Raw genomic sequence first — 22,542 nt, 5'->3', positions numbered from 1 at the left:
TGCTTCTCAATCCTTTATTTTGGAGGGGATTTTGCCGTTAAACGGTGACACTGCAATTGGTTCTGATGTGCCAGTTTGTGGTTTTGGCATGCAAGACATTGGTGTTCCAAGCGACAGTGACCTATCTTGGATAAAGGGTGGGGGGAGGTCAAGTATGCCCAGTTGAGGCTAAAGTAGAGGCCATTTTGTCTGTTCCTGTACCCACCAGTCGTACTGAGCCACACCGCTATCTAGCGATAGTTGGTTACTATACGGGGTTCTGCAAAAACTTTTCCTCTGTAGCTGCCCCTTTAACAGACCTACTTAGCCCTAAAGTAGCTTTTATTTGGTCTGACCGGTGTCAATCTGCTTTTGAGCAAACTAAAAATTTACTTGTTAATGCTCCTGTGTTGTCTGCCCCTCGTTTTGATGTGCCGTTTAAGTTGGCTGTGGACGCATGTGATTCGGGCGTCGGAGCTGTCCTTCTACAGGATGGTACGGATGAGGTGGAACATCCGGTTTCTTATTTTTCAAAGCAACTCGATAAATATCAAAGATGGTATTCCACCATCGAAAAGGAGGCACTGGCGTTGGTCCTAGCGTTAGAACACTTTGAGGTTTATGTAGGCGGTTCTAGCGAATCTGTGGTTGTTTTTACGGACCATAATCCGTTAGTTTTTCTGGACCGCATGCATAATAAAAATCGCCGATTGATGGGCTGGTCTCTGCGGCTTCAATCTTTTAATATCTCTATCCAGCATGTTCGTGGTAAGGACAACATAGTTGCCGACGCACTCTCACGACTCTAGCCTTTGTTTTTTTTCTCTGAATGGGTTGAGTTTTTTTCTACGGGTTACATCAACCCCCATTCAGAGTCTTTGGGTGGGGGTGTTATGTGCTTTGGGCACATTATAATTATTTTTTGCTTATTTTCTTTTTTCTTTCTAGATTGTTTAGTCCTGACTTTAGTTGGATGACTTTTGTTTAATATACTTTGGAGTTTGGATATTTCCTTTTTGTAATGTAATTGGTCTCGTTAATTTGTGGTGCTGTTGGACCGCCTATAAATTGGCTGGGTTTCGACATGTTGGTAGTCGGCCCTTCCGCTCGCTCCACCACCACCACCATCGAGGACGCGGTGCGCGCACGTCCCCAGTAGCTGCCGTAGGCCGCAGCTGACGTCTCCAGCCTGCCATGTGGTATTTTTGTTAGCCTTTGTTTGTTTGCCGTTTTTCGTTGTGATTTTGGCCTGGTGGGACCAGTTGTCCTGTTTCGGTTCTTTTGCAGTAGATTCCTTTTTGCCATAGTCCGGTACTAGTAGGGGCTTCGACGTTTTCCCCCTGCTGTACCGTTTTGTTCTTTTTGATCGGCTCACCAGGTCCACCTTTCTGTTAATACTTTTGGGATTTTTGTTTTCTTTTTTTGGGACACGGGAAACTGAGGATATTTAACTCTCTTTTTTTCTCCACAGAAAATTAAAGCAGCTGAACCAAAAGAAAAGTTCAAGAGAGTTTTGAAATAAAATAATTTTTTGAACCCTCAGTTTTGCCTACGTGTCCTCAAATATGTTGTGCCCTTGTTGGACGTAACAATCATACATCATTTTCCATTTATATCAACATCCCATCGAAGAGAATGTATTGGTTCTCTGTTAGTGTAAGTTGCAGTTTTAGCCATAAAAATAGATATGAAATGGTGGTTGTTTAAAAATGACATTACATGTCCAAAAATAGATATTTATAGATATTTATTAAAAGTAAGATGTCTGTTTTGAAACAGTAATATAACTGTTGTGGCTCTACATGAGTTTTGTTTTACTGGACTCCAGGGAAAAATGGCTCCGGATTGTAAATGGTTTAGACTCACATCTATACATGTGATTTAGGCATCTTTTCAGTTTGGAACAGTAACCATCAGATGAAGGTATTGTGTTTTTTTTTGTGTTTTTTTTGTGGTCTTCAGATCATAGTATAACCTTGCTTTTGCATTGCTGAGCTTATGGTAAAAGCGTTGCTTGCTGCAGTGATGATTTTTTGCATGTTTCTGAGGAAAGGTGATCTGAAGTTCATCATAGGAATGATCAAGTGCAGGTATGTATCTGTGGCGATCTTGGGAATGCTGAAATAACTTTTGCACGTGTAATTTTTTTCTCATCTTTGCACACGGGGAATTTTGTTACCTCATGCTATACTGAAAATCATGTGCTGGGTGGTCGAAGACAGGAAGTGGTTAACTTGTCACAAGTAAAATGAACCTGCAGCACCTTATTTGAAAGTTTTTGTGATGAGCATGTGATGCACAATGCAGCTCCTGATAATTTGGTGTGCTATGTTCATTTGCCTTTTCAGAGAAAGTAAAGGTAAGGCTTTTTTTTTTCTTTTTCAACTTCTTTAGTTTTAATTTAGTAAGTTTGTCAAGAAAGCAGCGGAAGAGATTTTAATTGAGACTCAGTATTTATGTGACAGCAAGGCTGCCAGATGGCAGGTTTTCTTCTGTTAAAATGAATTAAAATAGAAACAAACAAAAATTTTTATATTGATTTATCGTTTATTTGTTTGATGAGGTTTAAATCAGAAGTCAGTTAAAAAGAGAAAACTATCTAAAAAATATTCAAATAATTACTGGATGATTACACAAACATCTCTACATGTTTTTTTTAAACTATATTATCTGTTGTAATCTAATAAACAAAAAATAGCTAAATTAATAAAAGACACCATCATAATTCTGTAGTGGACCAAAGGTTTTCCTGGTATTAGAAAAACATATCTCCAGAACCTTAACATTATTCTGTTTTATTTCATATTATTTATTAGTAAAAAGGTGTCGTATTGGTTGTGTTTTGGTAAACATGTTATGTTGTAGATGTAGTATGTTGTATACAGCGAGAGCTTCACCCAATTTTCCCATTGGCTTTGGCTTTTTGTGAGTTTAAATGAATTATCAGTACTTATTACACTTTCAGAGTCTTTAATTCTGTGATTTTTTTTCTTGCATGTCTTGGTTCTACCCATATTGTCCTGATAGAGGACAATATAAAATAAAATAATATATGACATGTTAGTGAATAGTTTTGTGTTTAATAATCCCTAGATCATTGTAGACAATTAGATGGCTTTTTAAAAAGTGATTCACTTAAGGTCTGTTTGTGTGAAATCAAAATATTTTTATTAATAGAAACTGCCTTTGTTGCTTACATTTTCAAACAAATAAACAAACAAAACAATTTTGTCAAGAAACGTTTGGTCCTTGTTTATGTTAACAGAATTGGAAATTAATGTCATATCTTGAAGTAATCATCTTTTTCTTAATCAAAATAAGTATGATAACATATATTGTACAATAAATTTGAAATTGTGTCATTAAAATCAAATTCATCTTTTGAAATTACAGTTTCTTCATGTGATGTGATGGCCGAAGTACGAAGAGGAGAAACAAAACGTGTTTCTCCTGGACAAAATCTGACAGTCGAGTGTCCCATCAAACACTGTGGGGAGTCAGTCATTGTCAGATGGTTTAAATTCTCTAAGACGTTAAAGAACTGGGAGGCCATTCCAGTTATGGAGAACATAAAAATCACACAGAAATATGATAAAGAAAATCTGATCTCATATTTAAGTTTAGATCAGGTTTCCATTAATGATGACGGCCTGTACCAATGTGCTTTAGGACACAGTAACGAAATAGTCAGCCATTCCATCAACATCTCAGTTTCAGGTATTTTTTTCCAAGATTTATCTTTGACATGCCTGCATTTGGTTCATTGTGTGAATCGTATCTGTTTTCTTTTGTTGCTCAAGAACTAAACAAAGGAGTAGAAAATGCTGATAACAATGCAGGTAAGAAGCTTAATGTAATTTTACACATTTAATATTAAAGCTATTTTAACATTATTCTTTTATGCATTTGGCTCAGACAGTATTGATGACGATCGCACCTCGCTATCCATCTTCCTGATCTGTGTTACCATTATATTTGTGATCGCCGCAGCGATAGTGTTGATCCTCGTGTGCTTTCATGGCTGGAAACGTAAGACTATTAATTTAGCAGTGGTTCTTCTGTAACTGTTACAAAATTTGCATCTTTAATCCCCTTAAATTTGTTTTCACAGGAACGTGGATCCGCAACAACCAAATTCAAGAGGTAATCAGTTTTACATAGTGGATCTTTGTTCAGTGTTTTGAAACTTCACATATTCTTTAGAACAATAACAGGAACTGTGAGGTAGTGTAGTCAGTTTCCAAAAATGTATCATGCATAGTTTGTAATGCTGGGTCATAATCAAACAAGACGCAGCCTGTTAAATGCCTTTCACACCAGATGAAGGCTACACCACATCAGTGAAACGCAGTAGGCTCTGCAGCATCTTGGAGATGTTTTATAGTACACGTCTACTGAATTCAATTCAGTTAATTTATGTAATCTAAAAAGCACCAATTAAAAAAAAAGTCAACTCGATCCAATTATACATAGATACATTACCTCGGTATCAAACAATCCAGTTATATTCAGCTTATTACTAAAGCTGGTTAAAAAGTAGCAGATTGGATGAGGCTTAAATGAAAGACACTGCATCTTGTACAAACAACTACTCTACACGGATGAGCTTGTATCAACAGCAGAAAATCGCTTGCGTTGTGCCGTTGACTTACCAGAAATCCCTCATACTGGAAATGCAGCTAGTGACAGCGGAGTGGAAACTCTCCCCACCGCCTTTTGACAGAAAGAAACCTCCAGCAGAACCTGGCTTAGTCTGAACTGCCATCCGTCACGACCGACTGGGTGTTTAAGAAGCCAAAGCAGATACACAAAAAAGAAACAGAAGCCCTAAGCTAGGAATATTTTCTGCATTAAAGAAAAGTAAAAAGTTAATGGCAGGAGTAGAAGAACATTAATTTGTTTTGGTGTGGTCTCTCAACCGATATGGCCCTCCAGGAAGGCATCAAAGCTTAGCAGAACAGCAAACCAGATGTAGCTTCAATAAAAATTTAGAAACTGAGAGAAAACTTATAATATCAGTAAATAATGCAGTAGATGTAGATGAGAGGACAGAGAAATGATCAGTTTTTCCTCCAGCAACCTAAGCTTGAGGCGGCATGACTTTGAAGATCGCTGAGGACAAACCACTCTGACTATAAGGTTTATTAAAAAGTTTATCACATAGAGCATGAGACTTCTGTAATATACATGAAACTTCAGTGGGAAGATAGTGATTACCTGGTCGAATACAGCTGAGTCCACATTTGTTCATACCCCTGCCAGACATAGATTCAAAATAGTTTGTGACAATATTTGTTTCTGATAGGAAATGAGAAAGGCATTTGTCAAAAGAATACTAAATAATTCAATAAGATCAGTTGCAGCATGACTTATAAAAAACAACTTGAGGCTTCAGTGTCTCAGTGTAGTCAGTGGTCAGTTGAAATATAGCTGATAAAAATACTGACGGTGTTTCCGTCCCTACATTAAGGCTTCAAATATTGGTCGACGGAAACACCCCTCTATATATATAAAAAAAGTTTTGGTAGATTTTAGCTGAAACATCCAAATGCAGGTGTTCCTGTAGAAAGAAGCAGAGAAAAACCTTTCTAGTGAGAGTTTAAGATCATCTTGACTTTCTTCACATTGAAGCAGTTGTACAGTTTATTATATTCATATAAAGTAAAGTATTTTTTAATTTTATTTTCCTCTAGCAGGAAATATCTACACATATGATACCAGGCCTCCCCAAGATGAGCGCCCCTGCTTCTCCCCGCCTACGGACTCAATTCTCAGTTCTGAACGACATCTATTCTTCAAGTAAACCAGAAAGAACAACATCATCATCGCCTGCTCTCGCTCTCACTGGGAACCAGCTGAATGTTACATACACAACAGTGAAAACAGAAGCACCTAACGTTGAAATGTACGCTGTCATCAACCCCCTACAACGTGGGGCAACAGTCAGAAACTACACATGTAAACCCGACGCAAAGACAAATTATGCCGTTATCAATGTGACTTAAAAGTTGAGTATTTTTCACTGACTAAGAATAACTTAGAAACATCCATACTTGTGTGGAACACCGTCATGGAAAGGTGTTGGTTAAGTGTCAGTGCAGAAAGAGGGTTGTGGTCATAAAGCTGTTACATTTAAGGTAGACACGAGAGGCATCAAAGGATAGTTTTTTCCTGTGTATTCATCATTTTATGTAATTATAGTTTCAACAATTCAGGGATTTGAAATGTTTAAAGCATTATTATTTTTCTTTTTTTTTTTTACTAATATATGTTGTGCATTGCTATTACTTAAGATTATTAAATGCCAGAAATGTCACATGACTTCAAACAGCAACTTAAAAAAAAAAAACACATAAAGCCATTCTATCACACATTTCCTGTATAACATTCAGTGTGTCATCATGTCTGCACTGACACAAATTTCCTAACTTGTAAACCACAGTTGAGTGCTTTGGCTCAAGACTACAGGAAGTTGAAGGTCGAAAGAATTTTTTTTTCTTTTTGCGTGGTGAAACGAGCCTTCATTTGTTCTTAGCTAGGTGACAGGTACCTGATTACTGAGATAAGAACCTGATTGTTTGGGTGCTAAAAAAAAATCACAAAAGAGTTGGTCAAATTCATATTTAACGATAAAAAATATTTAAGACCAATCAAAAATTTTATTACAGAAACAATCAGCATGCACAAGTATCCTATAATTGAAATGTACACAAAAGGCCAACAATAAAATGGATTTTAGAGTATTAAAGAAAGGTTTGGTAGATTTTAATTCTTTAATATGAAACTATTATTTCAGATAAAGTCAAAATTATTCATACCCCCTTTTGACCAACGTATCACGTTTAACTGGAAGTATCATTAACTTCTTGAAGTGGTTGTTCAGGCTACCAGTCCACATTCGGGTTGATAATCTGTGGAGGGAACAGATGACTAGAACGATGGGAAGGACACCCTCCAAGATGAAAGAGTTGGAGGTCACCACTAATAATGGCAATAATAATTTTTCAAAAATTGTTGAGTTTTAGAGAGCTGAATCTGAAAGAAAATGCAATGAGAGTCGGAGCAACATGATAATTTATTGGATAATCAAATAAATAAATTTTTTTTCCTGACATTTTTTATGAAGCTTTAAATAAGGAGTTGCTGATACTCATCTGAGTTCTGTCTCTTGATAGATGTCTGTGTACTTTTTAATTTTTTTAAAAATCAAAAACAAACCTATAGCTTGAGTAAAAATAATTCTAAGCCTAACTTTGCCTGGAAAATTTGTAATTTTTCTGGATTCATGATGCCAACGGACTGGGATGTAAATAGGGTAATGTTTGCTTAACCAACTTTATTTGCAGTTTGATAAACTGGGACATATGAAACTCTGTCAAGGTTATCTTGTAAGATATAAAAAACATTTCTATTGGATGAATTTATTTGTTTTACTTCATAAGACGTAAATAATCAACTTTGAGGATACGTTTCTATGAAGAACAACAGCAACAGAAACACTGGTAGAATCTTGATAATGTTTTGTATTTTATCAAATACTTGTGGTTTCTATTGTAAAAAAAAACCCAAAACAAAACAAAAAAACACAGAGCAGCAGAGACACATATCTGCTTCTTCATGGGAGATTTGAAGCTGTCCACCCAAACTCCTGGGAGGATTTTCTTCTTTTCACACCACATCCTTGATCAAACTATTTGCTAACACGTTTCCTTGTGCATGATACTGATCTGGTCTCAGTATGCCACCAAGTTTTAATTTAGGATGATTATTCTTGTTTTGAGTACTGCCATGCAAAAGATATTCCACTATTCAAAGTGAAACTGACCCACAAAATGCCAACATGTCTGATGTTTGACATCACTCCATTTGTTGTAGAACTACTCTGCTCCCCCAATCAATTTTAAATCACTGATGATCAACAATGAAATCAATTGTACATTTTATTTAAAAGGCTTGCACTGTCTTCAAGTGTGCTAGATTCAGATGATTAAATCCTTAAAGTGGCAAAGTTGCTGTCCTACAATCTTAATGCACCACATAAGATGCAGTGTCTTTCATTTCTGCCTCATCCAGCTAATAAGAAACATTAAAAATATATGTGAACGAGATGGGGAAAAGGTGCAACAAAGAAGCTGTATCGAGTAAAGGTTATAAATATAGATGACATTGAGTTTCAGGGGTCAGAGAAACAGGAAATGCACAGGAGGTAGAAAAAAAGTGACAGACAGAGAGCTACAGGAATGAAAGAGAAGGTTTGCAGCAACATAGAAGTCAGACTTGCTATGATCATGTCTGGTTTTGATGCAGAGATGCTTCAGTAAGATAAGAAGAGTTGAGATGGTAAAAGAGAAGATGCGAGGTTTCTATCCGTGAATAATTATAGTGACGGCGCTGCGTAAAATAAACACGAAGCAATGCCGAGTTGGTTTGGACTGGTGCAAAGAGAAGATGTGAAGTTAGAAATGAAAAATAGAGGAAGATAAGAAATTCAAGCTGGAATTCTTTTCTGATTTAGTTAATTTTTTGTTACATCACTGCAAAAATAACAAGCTGCTGCTACAAATCAAATAAATTTTGCAAGTATTGCTGTGACCTGACTTGCACATTTTGCAGAGATATAATTTTAATTTGATGATATCTAACACAATGTTCCTTAATAAATCTATTCCAAGCATTCTTCTGGATGCGCTGCTACTAAAACAAAATGTCATGATGAAAATACAAAAACATGCCATTGATTAATAAGACCTTTTATTTCCCCCAGTGGGATGCTGTGAAAGGTGAAAAGCTGAAATTACAGCTGCATATAAATTCCCCATTGGAGAAATAAGCCTCTGTCTTACTGTGTGGAAATTTTTTCTTTCAGCAATAGTGTCTGGCAGTTGCGGCCCACACAAAACCTCTGAGATTAAAACTATTAAACTCTTTCTCTGTCACACAAGCAGTGCCGTTTGTATTTTAGTCACTGGTGAACAAAGAAGTCATCCTCACTGCCACAGATTGACAACGTGGCCACTTATGTGATCGTAGTGACTGCTATAGATTTCCAAGCGACGGCGGCTTTTTACAGTCGCAGAACCAAACACCACCACCAGGAACATGATCTGCTGCGTTCCTCAAGCAAAATGTAGTTGATCCAAAATATACACATGCAATAAGACACACATACCTCTCTGAAATGTCTCACCCACAAGTTTATTTTATGCACGGATTCCCAAATAAGCTTTCATACAACACATACATACACGCTTTATATTTCTGAGATAAGTTACGTGAATCTAAGTCTGAGTGGTTCTACTACATAAATCATTTCTGAAATGGTTGGCGTAATGTCGAAGACATGGTGGTGCAACACAAATTCCTAACTTAAGTAGTCTGACTAACGTAATCAAGAATTATTTCTACAGCTGACTGTTTCCACAAGTGCTGAATTAAATACCACACGTGCATTTTGTGCAGGAAAACAAACGTTACCATCAATTACTTGCATTACTTGAGAAAGGCATGGTGTAAGTTTCTGAAAGCATATGGGTGCATCTTTTTTTTCATCATTTCAGAAGATCTATTCTCAAAGCTCTGGCTTAGATGAAAAAAAAAATCAGCATCTGGCAGGCAGATTTGGTACAACATTTGATCTTTCTCTGAATCCACTTAAAGACATAGAGCATAAAGCTCAAAAAACGGTGGCAGAGAGACTCCACGGTTACTTTTTCAGTCATTTATTTATTCTTTTACAGTTATTTTACATGTGATGGTTTTCATAATGTGTCTTCACTGAAACAGTATTTTTGTGTGATTGAAAGCCTTCAGAGGGCAGGAATGTTATTTCTAACACAATTCTGATGACTTCCATGTCTTACATCCATCAATAAACAAGAAAAAATGCAAGTCATTCGCTTCAGTAACTATAATGTTTCGAGTCATAGCTTTGATAATAAAAAGTCAGTTAAAAATGCCAAAAAAAAAAGAAAAAGAAAAAAGATAATCTAGAAGCATCAATGCATTTTCTTTCATGCTTTGATGTTTCTGTATGTTTGGTCCAGAGTGAGAGGGATTTTTAAAGAACAGAGAGATCCTTTGAGCTATTTAACCTGAAGTGCTCAAGTCATTTTTTTAGGGCGTTGAGACAGAAAGTGCCCGACTGCACAGTGAGCAGCAGGACACACATTCTTTCAGGGGCAACGAAAAGGCTTTTGAAATTGATTCAAGCCATCTGACCGGAGAATTTAACATTTAACAAAAAACAGACGCACATTATAAAAAAAAAAGAAAGAAAAGAAAAAAAAGGATGTAAAAAAGCATAGTTATGAAAAAAACATTTGGAATGCAGTGCCTTACGAAAGTATTCATGACCTTTGAACTTTTCATAATTTTGTCATGTTGCAAACACTGAAGCGTTAGCCCATTTTTCCATGCAAAAACAGCACAAGCTCAGTAAATCTTTGCCCCAGTTAATCTCTAACAAACCTTCTTGTCTCAGCTAAAGAAAAGCTTTTCCACAACATGATGTTGCTCCCTCCAGGTTTCATTGTGGGGAATGGGCAGCGATACTTTTCTGTCACATGTAGTGTACTGCAACTAGGAAAACATTTTGGTTTTCCTCTGACCAAAGCTTTCTACATTTTTTTTTAATCACTTCTTGGATTGAGACAAATATTTTCTGCAATTTTGTTTCAAGAATTCATTTCTTACTTCCAGTCTGACCAGATTTATAACGGACAGTTGTCCTGTCACGTCAACATATTCTTCTACCTGAGCTCATCCAGCGTATTATTTACCTTCCACTTCACATCTATCCATTATTTTGATTTGATCTATCAGATAAAATTGTGAGAAAATACTTTAAAATTTGTTATTCAAGGTGGTATGAATACTTTTGGAAGACAGATTACAGTTTACCATAAGAATTTTAATTTCTTACATTTTTTTATAAACCCTTTTAGCTCTCAAAATAATGAGCTGTCAATCTTATAATTCAAAGACAATATTTGTAATGCTAAAACTTCATTCAAGTTCAAACGTTTTGGTTTTTTGGAGTTTGTATTACATTTTAAGGAAAATAGAAAATATTACGACACATCTCTGAGGTTCATGAAAAAAACAGAGACAACCACAGAAAGGTTTTCTGAGGGCATGTAATGTTCTGCAAAATAACTCAACTCAGCCGCACAGAGACTCCGCTGTTCTGGAATGTGGAGCTATCGACTCAATCAATTACAGAGCTGAGATGAACAAAAATAGTAAAAAAAGAAGACTATGGAAGAGTCAAAGTAAAGCTGAATGTCACCCAGTTGGTGATGATGAATAGGATTGTGCTGGACAGCCCTTAAGGAATTTGAGAGCATCTTCCCTTTCCAACCATATAGTAATAGATATGGTGATGATGAGGAGGATATGGCAGGGAAAGGACGGTCCTGAGAAGATCCTCTTTTCAGCTCTTGTGTCTAAGATTAATCACCTGAAAAGAAATGTGTACAAAGAGTTCACAAAAAACAGAAACATTTTTAAAATTTGAAATTTTAGAGGAAACTCTTACTCTGGACCTAGTCTCCTAGTTTTATTATTTCAGACTTTTAGTTTAACTCTGAAGCTGTAACTTTGGGAAACAACTTTCTAACTAAGTGTCACTGTAAATAATTTTACAGGACAACTGCTTCACTGCATTTAGTCACACTGGGTAAGCAATTTTCACACAGGAATTCCTGGAATATTTAATATATGTGCGCTCCTTCACATGTTTTGTTCAAACCAGAAGGATTATCTGTGGGAGAGGCAGCGCAAACATAGCAAAGAGAGTGCAACTGCATATATCACTATAACAACAACAACAATGGTGTCAAAGCAACATTTAAAAAAGCCTGCTTTTAAGTAAAAGTCACTGAATGTTCGAGGTCCTGCTTATTATGAAATTAAAATACAAGCAGAAATGGTTAGTAAAGATACATTCTTAATTAATTTGAGTAAAAATGTCACTCAGCAAAATTAAATGAGTTAGATTAGCAGTGTTTGCCAACATGTAATGGTGTCATGAAGAACAAGTGACTGTAAAACATCATCTCTGCTCGTTAGAAAGGCAGACATGAAACTATTATACAGCAACAGTCTTCAGACTTAGATTGGTTGCAAGACTGACTGCTACTGCACTTCCTTCCTGTCCACAGCATCAACATTCACAACAACTCCTTGAAGATACCTGGGTACTGTGATTTAGAACACTCCATTTCCCTTTCTAATAAAATAATGTATTTTTGAATTGAATCGCATTGAATTAGATTTCAGACTTGTGCTATTTAGTGCTCTCCCAAAAGTCATGCTGTTGTACACAAGTCCTGATTTGGGTAAATGTGTCAGTTTGTGTCGCCCAGTGTCAAAACATCAGGTTATTTTAAAGTGTGTTTGTTGGAAATAATCTCAGAACATGACTGGACACGCCTACTGGCCACTGAGACTTGCTTTCCTGGCCAGTAACAGCATACAGTAAGTACAGTTACCTAACTGAATCTGAACAGGAATCTGCTGTTTTATTGTTTCTGGGGTGGTTTGCCAAACAACACACTAGAATAAGCCCAGATATTAAATTCTGTTTATTTTAAAATAAAATCTCATGTTAGAAAGAATATTTGCAGAACAAGGCTGTTGGATGCATTAGGGGGATTTATTAGGTTTCTTTTCCTTCCCTGAAAATTCCTAAAATATTATAGATCTTTAACTTATACAATCAGATTTAGGCAGCTTGCTCCACAATGTACGTACATCAATTAGTTTTGAAGGGTTTTATTAAGAGATAACCTTCATCCATTAGAAAACCAGTATAAACATGCGCTCACCTTCTTTACGCAAAAAACACTTCCAAAGGCAGAAGCACAAGGACATCACCAGCAGAGCTGCGACCGTGGTGACAGAGATCAGGATGGTGAGAGCTGTGCCAACTAAAAAGGCGAAAAGACAGACCTGATCAGGAGATTCATTACTTGCCATGAAATGTAAAACATGTAATTCTTTAATGTAATTAACGTGCTGAAATGTGTGCAGTCTGTTTTGCACTAATCTGAACCCTGCTGCTGTTTCAGGTCTTCAGTAATTCAATTGCAGGTTAAATTCATAGCGTTACCGTCCAACTGCTCTCCTTTTGGACTCTTGACCCAGTGAACTGAGGTGAATTTAAGGCTGGCAAAAACCAAAGCAGTGATGCATGAGCTAAATATGAATATCAGTTTAGAGTCTTATATTACACTCAACTTGAAGCTGTAAATAATTTGAAGTTTAGATTGTCAAAACACCTGGAGAAACAGCATGGCTGATACATCTAAAGCTCTTAATCTGAAATGTGTCACATTTGCACAATCTTCCTTCATGAAACTACAGTATATTTCTATGTTTGGTTCATTTAAAGCTATTTCATGGCAAAGGACAGCAGTCGAATAAAATCTTGTTTAACCAGAATATAATGATCTAACCTGTGTTGCTATTTTAGCCCCTAAAATTAAAATTGAATGGATTATTATTTCAGATGGTTTTTGTGCCCGATGAAGAAGAAAGAAAGGCAGCCTAGTAATGTCACTGCAGTTTTCTGCTGCAATCATATGTATTCATTTTTTAAAATCAATAAAACTGCATTTAAAAGGTGATATTTGTTAAGATATTACCTGCAGAAAGAACATACTCTTCTTTCTGAACTTACTCTTAGTGTTCATGGATACAGCGATGGGTGACTCGAGCCCTTTGTGATGCACCAAGCATTTGACAGACACATCTTTAAGCAGCCCTGATTGGACGGTCAGCGTGCTGATGACTAGAGTGGTCCCGTCATCCTGACGGAGATGCGCGGTCACAGGGGAGCCTATGGTGCGGTTGTCGGTCTCCACATTCCACACAATCTCTGCAGGAGGCCGAGATACAGACGTGCAGTTGGCTTCGATCACGCCTGGAGACGCGGTCTTGTAGCTCACCTGAGGTTTTGGAAGAACTGAAAAAAGACAATGAAACCAAGTCAGAATATGAGAGAAAATGCTACAAAGTTTTTCTCAAATTTAAGAAATGTTCTATTATATTAGGACAAAATAACACCAGAAAGCAAGTTGTTTAATGTCCCTAAATATATTGTTTTTTTTCCCAAATTAACTGTCTAAAATCATATCTTCGAATAGTTTGTGATTATATATCATGGACATGATACCTGGGATAAAAACTTGAATCAACCAAGACATGCAAGTTTCTGTTTTCTTAAGAACCATCCCTAAATCTTAGAGTGTTTTCAATTCCTTGTTCTTGAGGCTGGGTGAGGAATGCGATGCATTGGAATGGATAGCATTTTTCTTGGCAAGAACACGATCAGCCACAGTTATTTGGCTTTCATGGTTACAGATTCCTTTCAGTATTCTGACTGAGGAACTTCTCCCACCTTTGGTCTGGATAACACCAGATTGTGAGGGTGGTTTGGAACAACAGGAATGAAAATTCAGGTCATAAACCAAGCATTTTAACATCACATGGACTATTTAGGGAAGGCTATTATGTTTATAGCAGCATGTTACCAGCAAATCTTTATTAATGTTGCACTGTATACACAGCTTACATTTTTCAGCATTCAATTTAAAGACTATTCTTTCAACTTTAAAGAAATAAATAACCTAATGCTAACATACAATAATGAATACTGTATTATGGTATATTGTTGACACGTGATAGTTTATTTAAACATGCTCACATACAGTGTGTCTAATAAAAACTCACAGCCATTTTTGACCATTTTATGTTTTAGCCAAAATTGATTACATTTCTTCCACATGTAATGGAAGTTACATTCAACACTGGCTACCCTACAATGACAGAATGAATAAAAAGTTTATAAAAAATAGAATCAACAAGTACAATTTTACATGCATGACTATTAAAAACCTTTCCCTTGTTACTCGGAATTAAGCTCAGGTTCATTTTGTTCTCGTAAAACATGTTTGTATGATTGAACAAGAGCTGGAATGAAACACACATTATATAAGGTCTCACAGTTGCCAGTGCATTTTGGAGGAGAGAGGAGACCAAAAAACCAATAATCACTTAGCCAGAAGTTCAGTTTTTTTGCATTCCAACACTCAACCATTGAGTACTCCAAAGACCTTTATGGTAGAGTGGACAAATGGCCATGGTAGCTTGCTTGAACTTCGCAGAAACACATTTCGGAGATTGTCAGACCAGAAGAAGAACAGAACTTTGTTGCAGTCAAAAAAAAGAGAAAAAACAGCAAAGATATTTGGGCCTGAACTTCAAACATTCTGTCTAGAGAAACACAGGCCCTGCCTATTATTTGGCTTACACCACGCATACTGTGAAACTTGGACATCAGGCTAGGGTAGCGATTCATCTTCCAACACGAGAAGTTTCCAAAGCTCAACGCCCAGAAATCAAAGAAGTAATTTCAGAAGCAGTAAGTGGAAGGATTAAAAGGGCTGTATTTTGTACTTTCCACACACATAATGCAATAAAATTACTTTCAGTTGTTATAAAAATGCTGTACATATCAAACATGACTTAAGAGACATTTCAATTTGCTATTTGGTTCATGCTGTCACCACAGGATGATTAATGTTAGATTTGTGTTTGTTTTGGTCATCGCTGTTCACAGACTGTTTGAAAGTCGGGGAAAAAAAACAGCAGAGGTCATCGTGTCATCCAATATGGAGAGAATCCAAGGGGAATATTGGCAGAAATAGGCAGCAGGGGTGAAAAAATAAAAATGTTAATCATGCATAGTCATAAGTAAAAAAAATTAAATAAATAAATAAATAAATAAATACTGTACTGTACAGTTTCAAACAAAAGCACATCTGTTCCTTGAAACTAACGAAAGAGAAAGGGAACGGGAGAAAAGTTGAAATCCAAAAGAGCACAAAGGAGAGGCAGACAAAGCACAGAGGACAACACTGTGTGCGGCGAACACTGACACAGTCATGCATCAGGACGTCACTCCCTGCCTCCATCATTCTTTTTGAATGCTCCATTCTGCACGTCGACATTATTGTCAGTGTTTGTGTGGAAGCAGGTCTAGAGAACTCTGGTCTCGCTGCTGCATCATTAAAGCATCTTGCATTGAGAAGGAAGAGAAGATTAATATTAATATCCAAAACACCAACAGTGCTTTTCTTTTCTGCCACCAAAATCTAAAACTGGCAGTCAGACCTTACTTCTCCGGTTCAGTGAAAACTTCTCCACTTGAAAATTTTGCTTTAAATAACAATAAAATAAAGCAGCAAATGATGAAAAAATCTATGTTGGGATAGGTGGATTTAGCTCCCACCACTGAAAATATAAATTATCCAACATATGTGTGAGTTAGCTGGGTAATTTTATGAAAAAGAAGATGTTCCTAGTGCCAGAAAGGTACTTTGTAACACCACCAAATCTTAAAATGTCTCTTTATCCAGTGTCTTAGTTAAAAAATGTGATCAATGTAATGTTACCCACTGAATGCGTCTGAATTTGGAGGCAAATTCAGTTTAAGACTTTATCTTTCTGAAGTCTTAAACTGTGATAAACACAAAAAGAAAGAAACCCTCTTCCTCTTGTGCTTTTCAGTATTGAGGGGGAATTCAACAGATTGTGAGATTAATCATAGAGAGCATCTCTACTGCAGCAACTCTGAGGGAAAGATCTTGTTGTAAAATCTAAGATTATGTGTTTCAGTTTTTGTGTGAAAGGTAAATGTGACTGAGACTGAAGGAGATTACACTAGTTGAATGAAGAAACATACATGTTTTGCAAATTATTGTGTCAGAAACTGTCAAAGTAAATAAGTCCTGCTTTACTTAGTATCAGCAATGTACCAGTAATTGCAATAAATACTTTGATTCCAATGACTCAATTTAGAAAGAAATATGTAATGTATTTGTTTCCCTTTTGTCACATTTCGAATTTTTCATGTTTTTCTATTTAACTTAAAAGGACGTCTATTCAAATGTAAGTGACTTTAGAATAAAAAGAAACCAAAAACAAAGTCTATCTTAGCAACCAACGTAACTCAAGTTTTTACTTTTTAGGACAAATCCCTACTGTGCTTAAGTGGACATTTTGATGGAAATATTTACTACATATTTATTTCGAAAATTATTTTTCAGTTCTTGGAACTTGATAAAAGACGGGGAAACAAATGTTTTGACCTAATGTTGCATTGTTAAAGTGGTTATGTCGATGGGTAAAAGCGAACCTGAATAGCAGATATTTACCGTAGGTAGAGAGACAGACCACAGAGCTCTTTGTCCCCTCAGTGTGCGTCTCGTAGAAGCAGGTGTAGCAACCCTCATCCTGGATGGCAACAGGCTGGATCGTAAGCTCACTGTCTGACAGAGAAGCAGAGAGCCAGACTCTCCCCTGATAAGCTGGCTCGATCATGGGGTCGCTCCGTTTTGCAAAAGAGGCCACCTCTGTTGATTCGCCTTGAGCAGGCGTGTGTTTCCACAGTATCTGCTGCACCTTTTCGGGCAAACCAAAGGAGCATGACAGGGACGCCTTCTTGCCGCTCACTGCTGTTTTGTTTCTCTCAGATGTGACTTCGGCTGGGAATGAAAAACAAAGGATCAATTGAGGGCAGAAAAAATAATAAACATAACTGGGAGACACGGGGTGCATAAAGAACAATGTTAATATTGAGAATATGAGGTACCCAAACAGAAACCACTCAGTGGAATCTAGCCCAGCTGTTTTTGCTTAGGAGCTTAAGCTCCCCTTCTCCCACTGCTGCACAGCTCTTTATTAACATGACTGGCCCGGTCTCAGCACGCTCATCAGTTTCTGGTCAGAGGTCAACAGCGGTTGAGAACACGTGTATTCGCATATTTTCAGTTTTAAGCCTTGAGTGCAAAAGGGAAAGCATCCAAAATCAATCAAGTGATGAAATATTAACAGGGACAGCAACCATAAAGACTGAATACAGACCACTGTCTTTTATGACACTCTTGTGACAGCTGTCTTCAGCCAACTTATCCCTCATTTATATTGGCTACTTTCCTAACAAATCTATCACTCTAAGACTTTAAAACAGATGTGAATATTGTCTGTGCCAAACAGAGGACAACTTGCTTCACATTGAAAGAGCTTATGGTTTTAAAAATGGCTGTTTTTATAACCATAAAAACTGAAATTTTCATGGTCATTGTGACATTTTCACTATCTTCTTTCTATCACTGAGATTGTAACTCATTGAGGTTTCAAGTGGAGGCTTTACACACCCAGTTCACGACTCTTCTTTCTGCACAATGTTGTCTTTGCTATCTGCAAAGAGTTGCATCAGTGCACAACTCATGATTGCTCATTAGCTGTCAATAATAAATGCGATGCAAGGGATAATTTATTATGGAGTTACACAGGGATCAGTTACTGGATCTTTCTGATGCATTTTTATCTGCTTTCAGCTGCGTTTACAGTACTGATGCGAAATCATGCAATACTTTTCCTTCATACTAAAGATATATTCAGATTGTGGTGACTATTAGTAAATTGATGGACCCTCTTCAATATCAGCTACTCGTATGTGAATTTGTGGATTCATTAAGATATCTGTATCCAGAGGTGGGGACTCGAGTCACATGACTTGGACTCGAGTCAGACTCGAGTCGTTAAAATGACGACTTGAGACTTGACTTGAAAAAATGCTCAAAGACTCGGACTTGACTTTGACTTTCATGCCATTGACTTGGGACTTGACTCGACTTGAAGCTGTTTACTTGAAAAGACTTGATATTTTTTACTCAAAGTCTTAAAATTTAAAACACATTATTTATAAAGTGGCGTCATTAATTAATGACACTCATTCCGTATCAATATGCGCAGACCGTCACTATGTTTTTCCTCTCTCCTTATGTATGTATGTGTACGTAGCTGCAGCACAACCAATCAAATTAACAGGATTTGGACGTTTAAAAAAACGCAGCAAAGCTGCAGAGCTCAGGGAACGAAATACGAAATAACCGCTCGAATATGCTTCCGCGAGTAATTTCTTTTGGCTACGTAGGTTATGAACTTTCGACTAAAAACCGAACTGCAACTTGTAAAACATGCAAGAAGAGAATATCGGATGGAGATGCCACGACGTCCAACTTTGTCCGGCATTTGAAGCTTCACAAAGATCGGTAGGTGGCACTTTTCTTTTGCTGTAAGATAGTTGACTTTAGCTAACTTCGTGTTAGCATGTGTACTCCGGGTTAAATTGGTGATGATTTACCATAAATCCGGTCCTTCAAATGCCTCCACAAATAATGTGCACCGTGTTAGCTCAGGAAGCCGGTGGATAGTGAGCGGGGCTCCGGAACAGAAAGCAGATTCTGGACCTGAACACAGGGAACAGAGTCTCTCTGTCCCATCATGATGATGAGCCGGGTCTAGTATCATCTAAGGATGGTTGGTGTATTTGAAGACATCTACGTTGGGAAATTATATTGACAATTTATTGTTTACTGCAGTCAGTGCATTAAGTCAACTGTTTTTGACTTAATGCACTGACCGGCGTGACTGTCACATGTCGCACAGAACCCATTTCCAAGTAGTATAGCTTTGCTGGGGGGGAAAAAAAAGACCAAATACAGTGACTGTCCCAAATAAATTTTGTGTTTAGAATATCTGTCCCATATTTACGGAGGACTGAAACTAACATACTTAGAAATAAAAGCAGAAAAATAAATGCACCAGACCTTCCTGAGTTTACTTGTGATAACTTCATTTATACTTATTTCATTTTTTGAAAACTATGATTGTTGTAGTGTTGATGTTTGTTTATGAATAGAAGGAGTAAACTGAAGTCAAATGTAATTCATGAAAGGCTGTAATTTATTTTCTGACATCTGTTTACTTCTGACAGATTTGAAGAATACCAGATGAATAAGAGGATCACAAATGAACCTCAAATACATATTTTAAAAAGAACAAATGGTCTAATATTTGAATTTTATGTATAATTGCAAATTATAAAAAATAAATAAATAAAAACGACTCGAAATGACTTGAAATTAAAGGTTCCTGACTTGAGACTTGACTCGACTTTTGCCTGTCTTGACTTGAGACTTGACTCGGACTTGAGGACAGAGACTTGAGACTTACTTGAGACTTGCAACACAGTGACTTGGTCACACCTCTGTCTGTATCCTAATGAATCTTTCACCTATTCATCCACAAATTCACTTTAGTTCTATGATTATTAAAGCTCCATTAACTGTTGTTCCTCCATTGAATTAACTCATTCTGTCCATTCTCTTCTATATTTCCCCTAGATTATGATCTCCTCCTAGCATCTGAATTATCGTAATGTCTATCTCAGCTTTAATGTAGACTTGAATATATTTTATCCTACATGCAAAATACTTGTGTTCCTTTTTGACAGCCCAACTTTATGACTCAAAATAATTATAATCACTGTTTCCTTACCGTCAACAGTGAGACACGTCTGTCCTTGCTTTGAACCTGCAGGACTCAGCTCAAAGATGCAAGTGTAGCAGCCTTCATCACGGAAGCCCACCCTGCGAATGGTGATCGCTGAGGAGTCCTTTGGTGAGGTGGCGAGCTCCACATGCTGCTGTCCACTCACGCTGTCTCTGTTACCTGGCCGGTAGCTCAGCAGGGTCTCATTCTTATCGTCCAGCCAATGGACCTCCCTCAAAGTTTCACCACGGTCCTTTAAAAGTGTGCAGGTCAGTGTAAAGGGTTTGTCCACTGGTGCTTTCAAACGTGCCGGCGCCGTCACTCTACCTGAAATCCAACATTTTGCCACCAGTAAGCCGGAGTAGTGTTTTTATTTTTTAGCATTTTATTGGTGTGACTTAGCATGCTCCTACTCACCATGTGTTTGTCCAATTAAGAGGAGGAGAAAAGAAACCTGCAGAACGCTTCTACATGTGACAGGGCTCATCATCGTTCTCACTGAGGAAAAATAGAAAGACCTCTCATCATGACCTGAATAGATTTTTTTATAATCATAAATCAATTTTTGAAGGTGTTTGTTGGTTAAAGGCTAGAACACATTTGAATTAGTTGGTCTCTGGATCCAGACTGAATGTTTCACAGGGTTTCCATCAGGGGTTTTAGGTGCAATTACAGATCATGATTCTTTCCAAAACCAGTTTTCATGTTTATTTAGAATCACTGTTGTTTTGAAACAACTACTAAGGTCCAAGTTGAATCCATCTTGATTTTATTTGAGGTGAAGTTATATATTTTCTAGGTAGTCTTTCTTACCTATTTTTCCATCAACCTCATACCATGCACCAGTATCACTCTTAGCAAAAACGCCCTACAGTATGAAACAACACCATGTTTTACAGTTAATACAGTGTTATTAAAGTCCCACCTTCCCATTTCATGTCAAAACATTCTTCTTTATCACCCTGACCAAAGAGTTCAATCTTTGTCTTCTTCAATAAGCCCCACTTTTCCAGAAGACATTTGGCTTGTCCACAGTTTTAGTCAAGCTTCTGGATGCTTTAATTAGCCAGCAAACAATATTCAGCTCATTGAGTCAAAATGATCAAAATCCAGCTATCTGTCGTTATTATATATCTTCGAGTATGAAACTGTTCTATTTACTTCTACTCTATTGCATCTGCTTTAACTCCATATATCCATGCCAGTGTTTCATGTAAAATACTGTAGACTGAGCCAGCAAGGAGCACAGAAATGGGGTTAAAATCAAAACTTCCTCCAGGCGCTCGGGATATAATAATTATTTGTACTTCAGTTCACTATAAAATAGAATCTTGAAGAAACTTATAAAGTGCATTTAGAAGTCTAGCATATTTTTCTCAACCCCCAACATTTTAGTGACATTTTGAAATAAACAAAATACTGCCAAACTAAAAACTTTTAGTTCTTTATCAATCAAGAGAACAAATCAGAGTTCGCAATCATTTCTTCTACAAGTTGTATCACATCAGTTAACATAGTCACTCACCTTATGCCTCTTGTTATAAATGTGAAAAGCCAACAGCTTAAGACGGTCTACCTCTGCATCATCTCCTGCATCCTTATAATCCAGCATCGGCATGCGATATGTTCTGCTTCTCCAAGTGCTTTCCTGCTGCGCTACCCTCGGACTGATACTCTAACCGCAGGCAGCACTGAACACTAAAGGCGCTCTGCACAAATTAAATGCAGTCCATGATGAGGGCTGAACGTTTTGGTTCCACGGCGCCCTCTGGTGTCCTGGTACATACATTGCTGGCAGATATAACATTTCGAACCCAAATAAATTCGAAAAATAAGATATTATTTATTTATTTATTTATCTATTTATTTATTTTAATTTTAAAATATACATATATGCATAGCTGGTAAGATAATAAAATATGGAAATATACAAAATGATCAAAATAGTGAATACTATTCAGATTATTTTATTTTTGAGATTTGTGTTGTAATTTAAAATACACCAGTAAACAAGGGGAATTTAAATGTTTTTTTTCTTCTTTTTTTACTTCGGAGAGAAAAGGTTAAAACAATAAATAAAAACATTTGCTGTTGTTGATGGCGCTACCGTCATATTACCAACTTTTTGAAAATCAACGATCATAGACTATGTTTTTACGA

At 36.9% G+C, this 22,542-nt stretch overlaps 2 protein-coding genes across 3 annotated transcripts; one reads left to right on the top strand and one right to left on the bottom strand.

Moving 5' to 3' along the window:
• Positions 1–1,980: 1,980 nt before the first annotated feature.
• Positions 1,981–7,175, top strand: LOC116722684 (uncharacterized). Its single transcript, XM_032566874.1, has 6 exons — positions 1,981–2,338; positions 3,373–3,696; positions 3,780–3,818; positions 3,895–4,008; positions 4,091–4,122; positions 5,673–7,175. Exons 1-6 carry the CDS (start codon positions 2,281–2,283, stop codon positions 5,982–5,984), a joined length of 879 nt encoding a protein of 292 aa, XP_032422765.1. The 5' UTR covers positions 1,981–2,280; the 3' UTR covers positions 5,985–7,175.
• A 1,983-nt stretch (positions 7,176–9,158) lies between these two features.
• LOC116723327 (OX-2 membrane glycoprotein) lies at positions 9,159–22,074 on the bottom strand. 2 transcript variants are annotated; one of them, XM_032568139.1, is made up of 8 exons: positions 21,908–22,074; positions 21,196–21,250; positions 20,800–20,880; positions 20,389–20,709; positions 17,199–17,528; positions 13,661–13,945; positions 12,807–12,908; positions 9,159–11,437 (listed from the first exon to the last, which is right to left on the bottom strand). In XM_032568139.1, exons 1-8 carry the CDS (start codon positions 21,998–22,000, stop codon positions 11,430–11,432), a joined length of 1,275 nt encoding a protein of 424 aa, XP_032424030.1. In that variant the 5' UTR covers positions 22,001–22,074; the 3' UTR covers positions 9,159–11,429. The 2 variants fall into 2 exon arrangements, with proteins under 2 accessions (XP_032424030.1, XP_032424031.1); XM_032568140.1 differs by lacking the exon at positions 21,196–21,250 and having other exon boundaries at positions 21,908–22,033.
• Between the last annotated feature and the right edge of the window lie 468 nt (positions 22,075–22,542).

The sequence above is a fragment of the Xiphophorus hellerii genome, chromosome 7 (genome assembly GCF_003331165.1).
Source record: "Xiphophorus hellerii strain 12219 chromosome 7, Xiphophorus_hellerii-4.1, whole genome shotgun sequence".
In the NCBI taxonomy this organism is placed as follows: Eukaryota; Metazoa; Chordata; class Actinopteri; order Cyprinodontiformes; family Poeciliidae; genus Xiphophorus; species Xiphophorus hellerii.
This window is presented reverse-complemented; position numbering and strand designations above follow the sequence as displayed.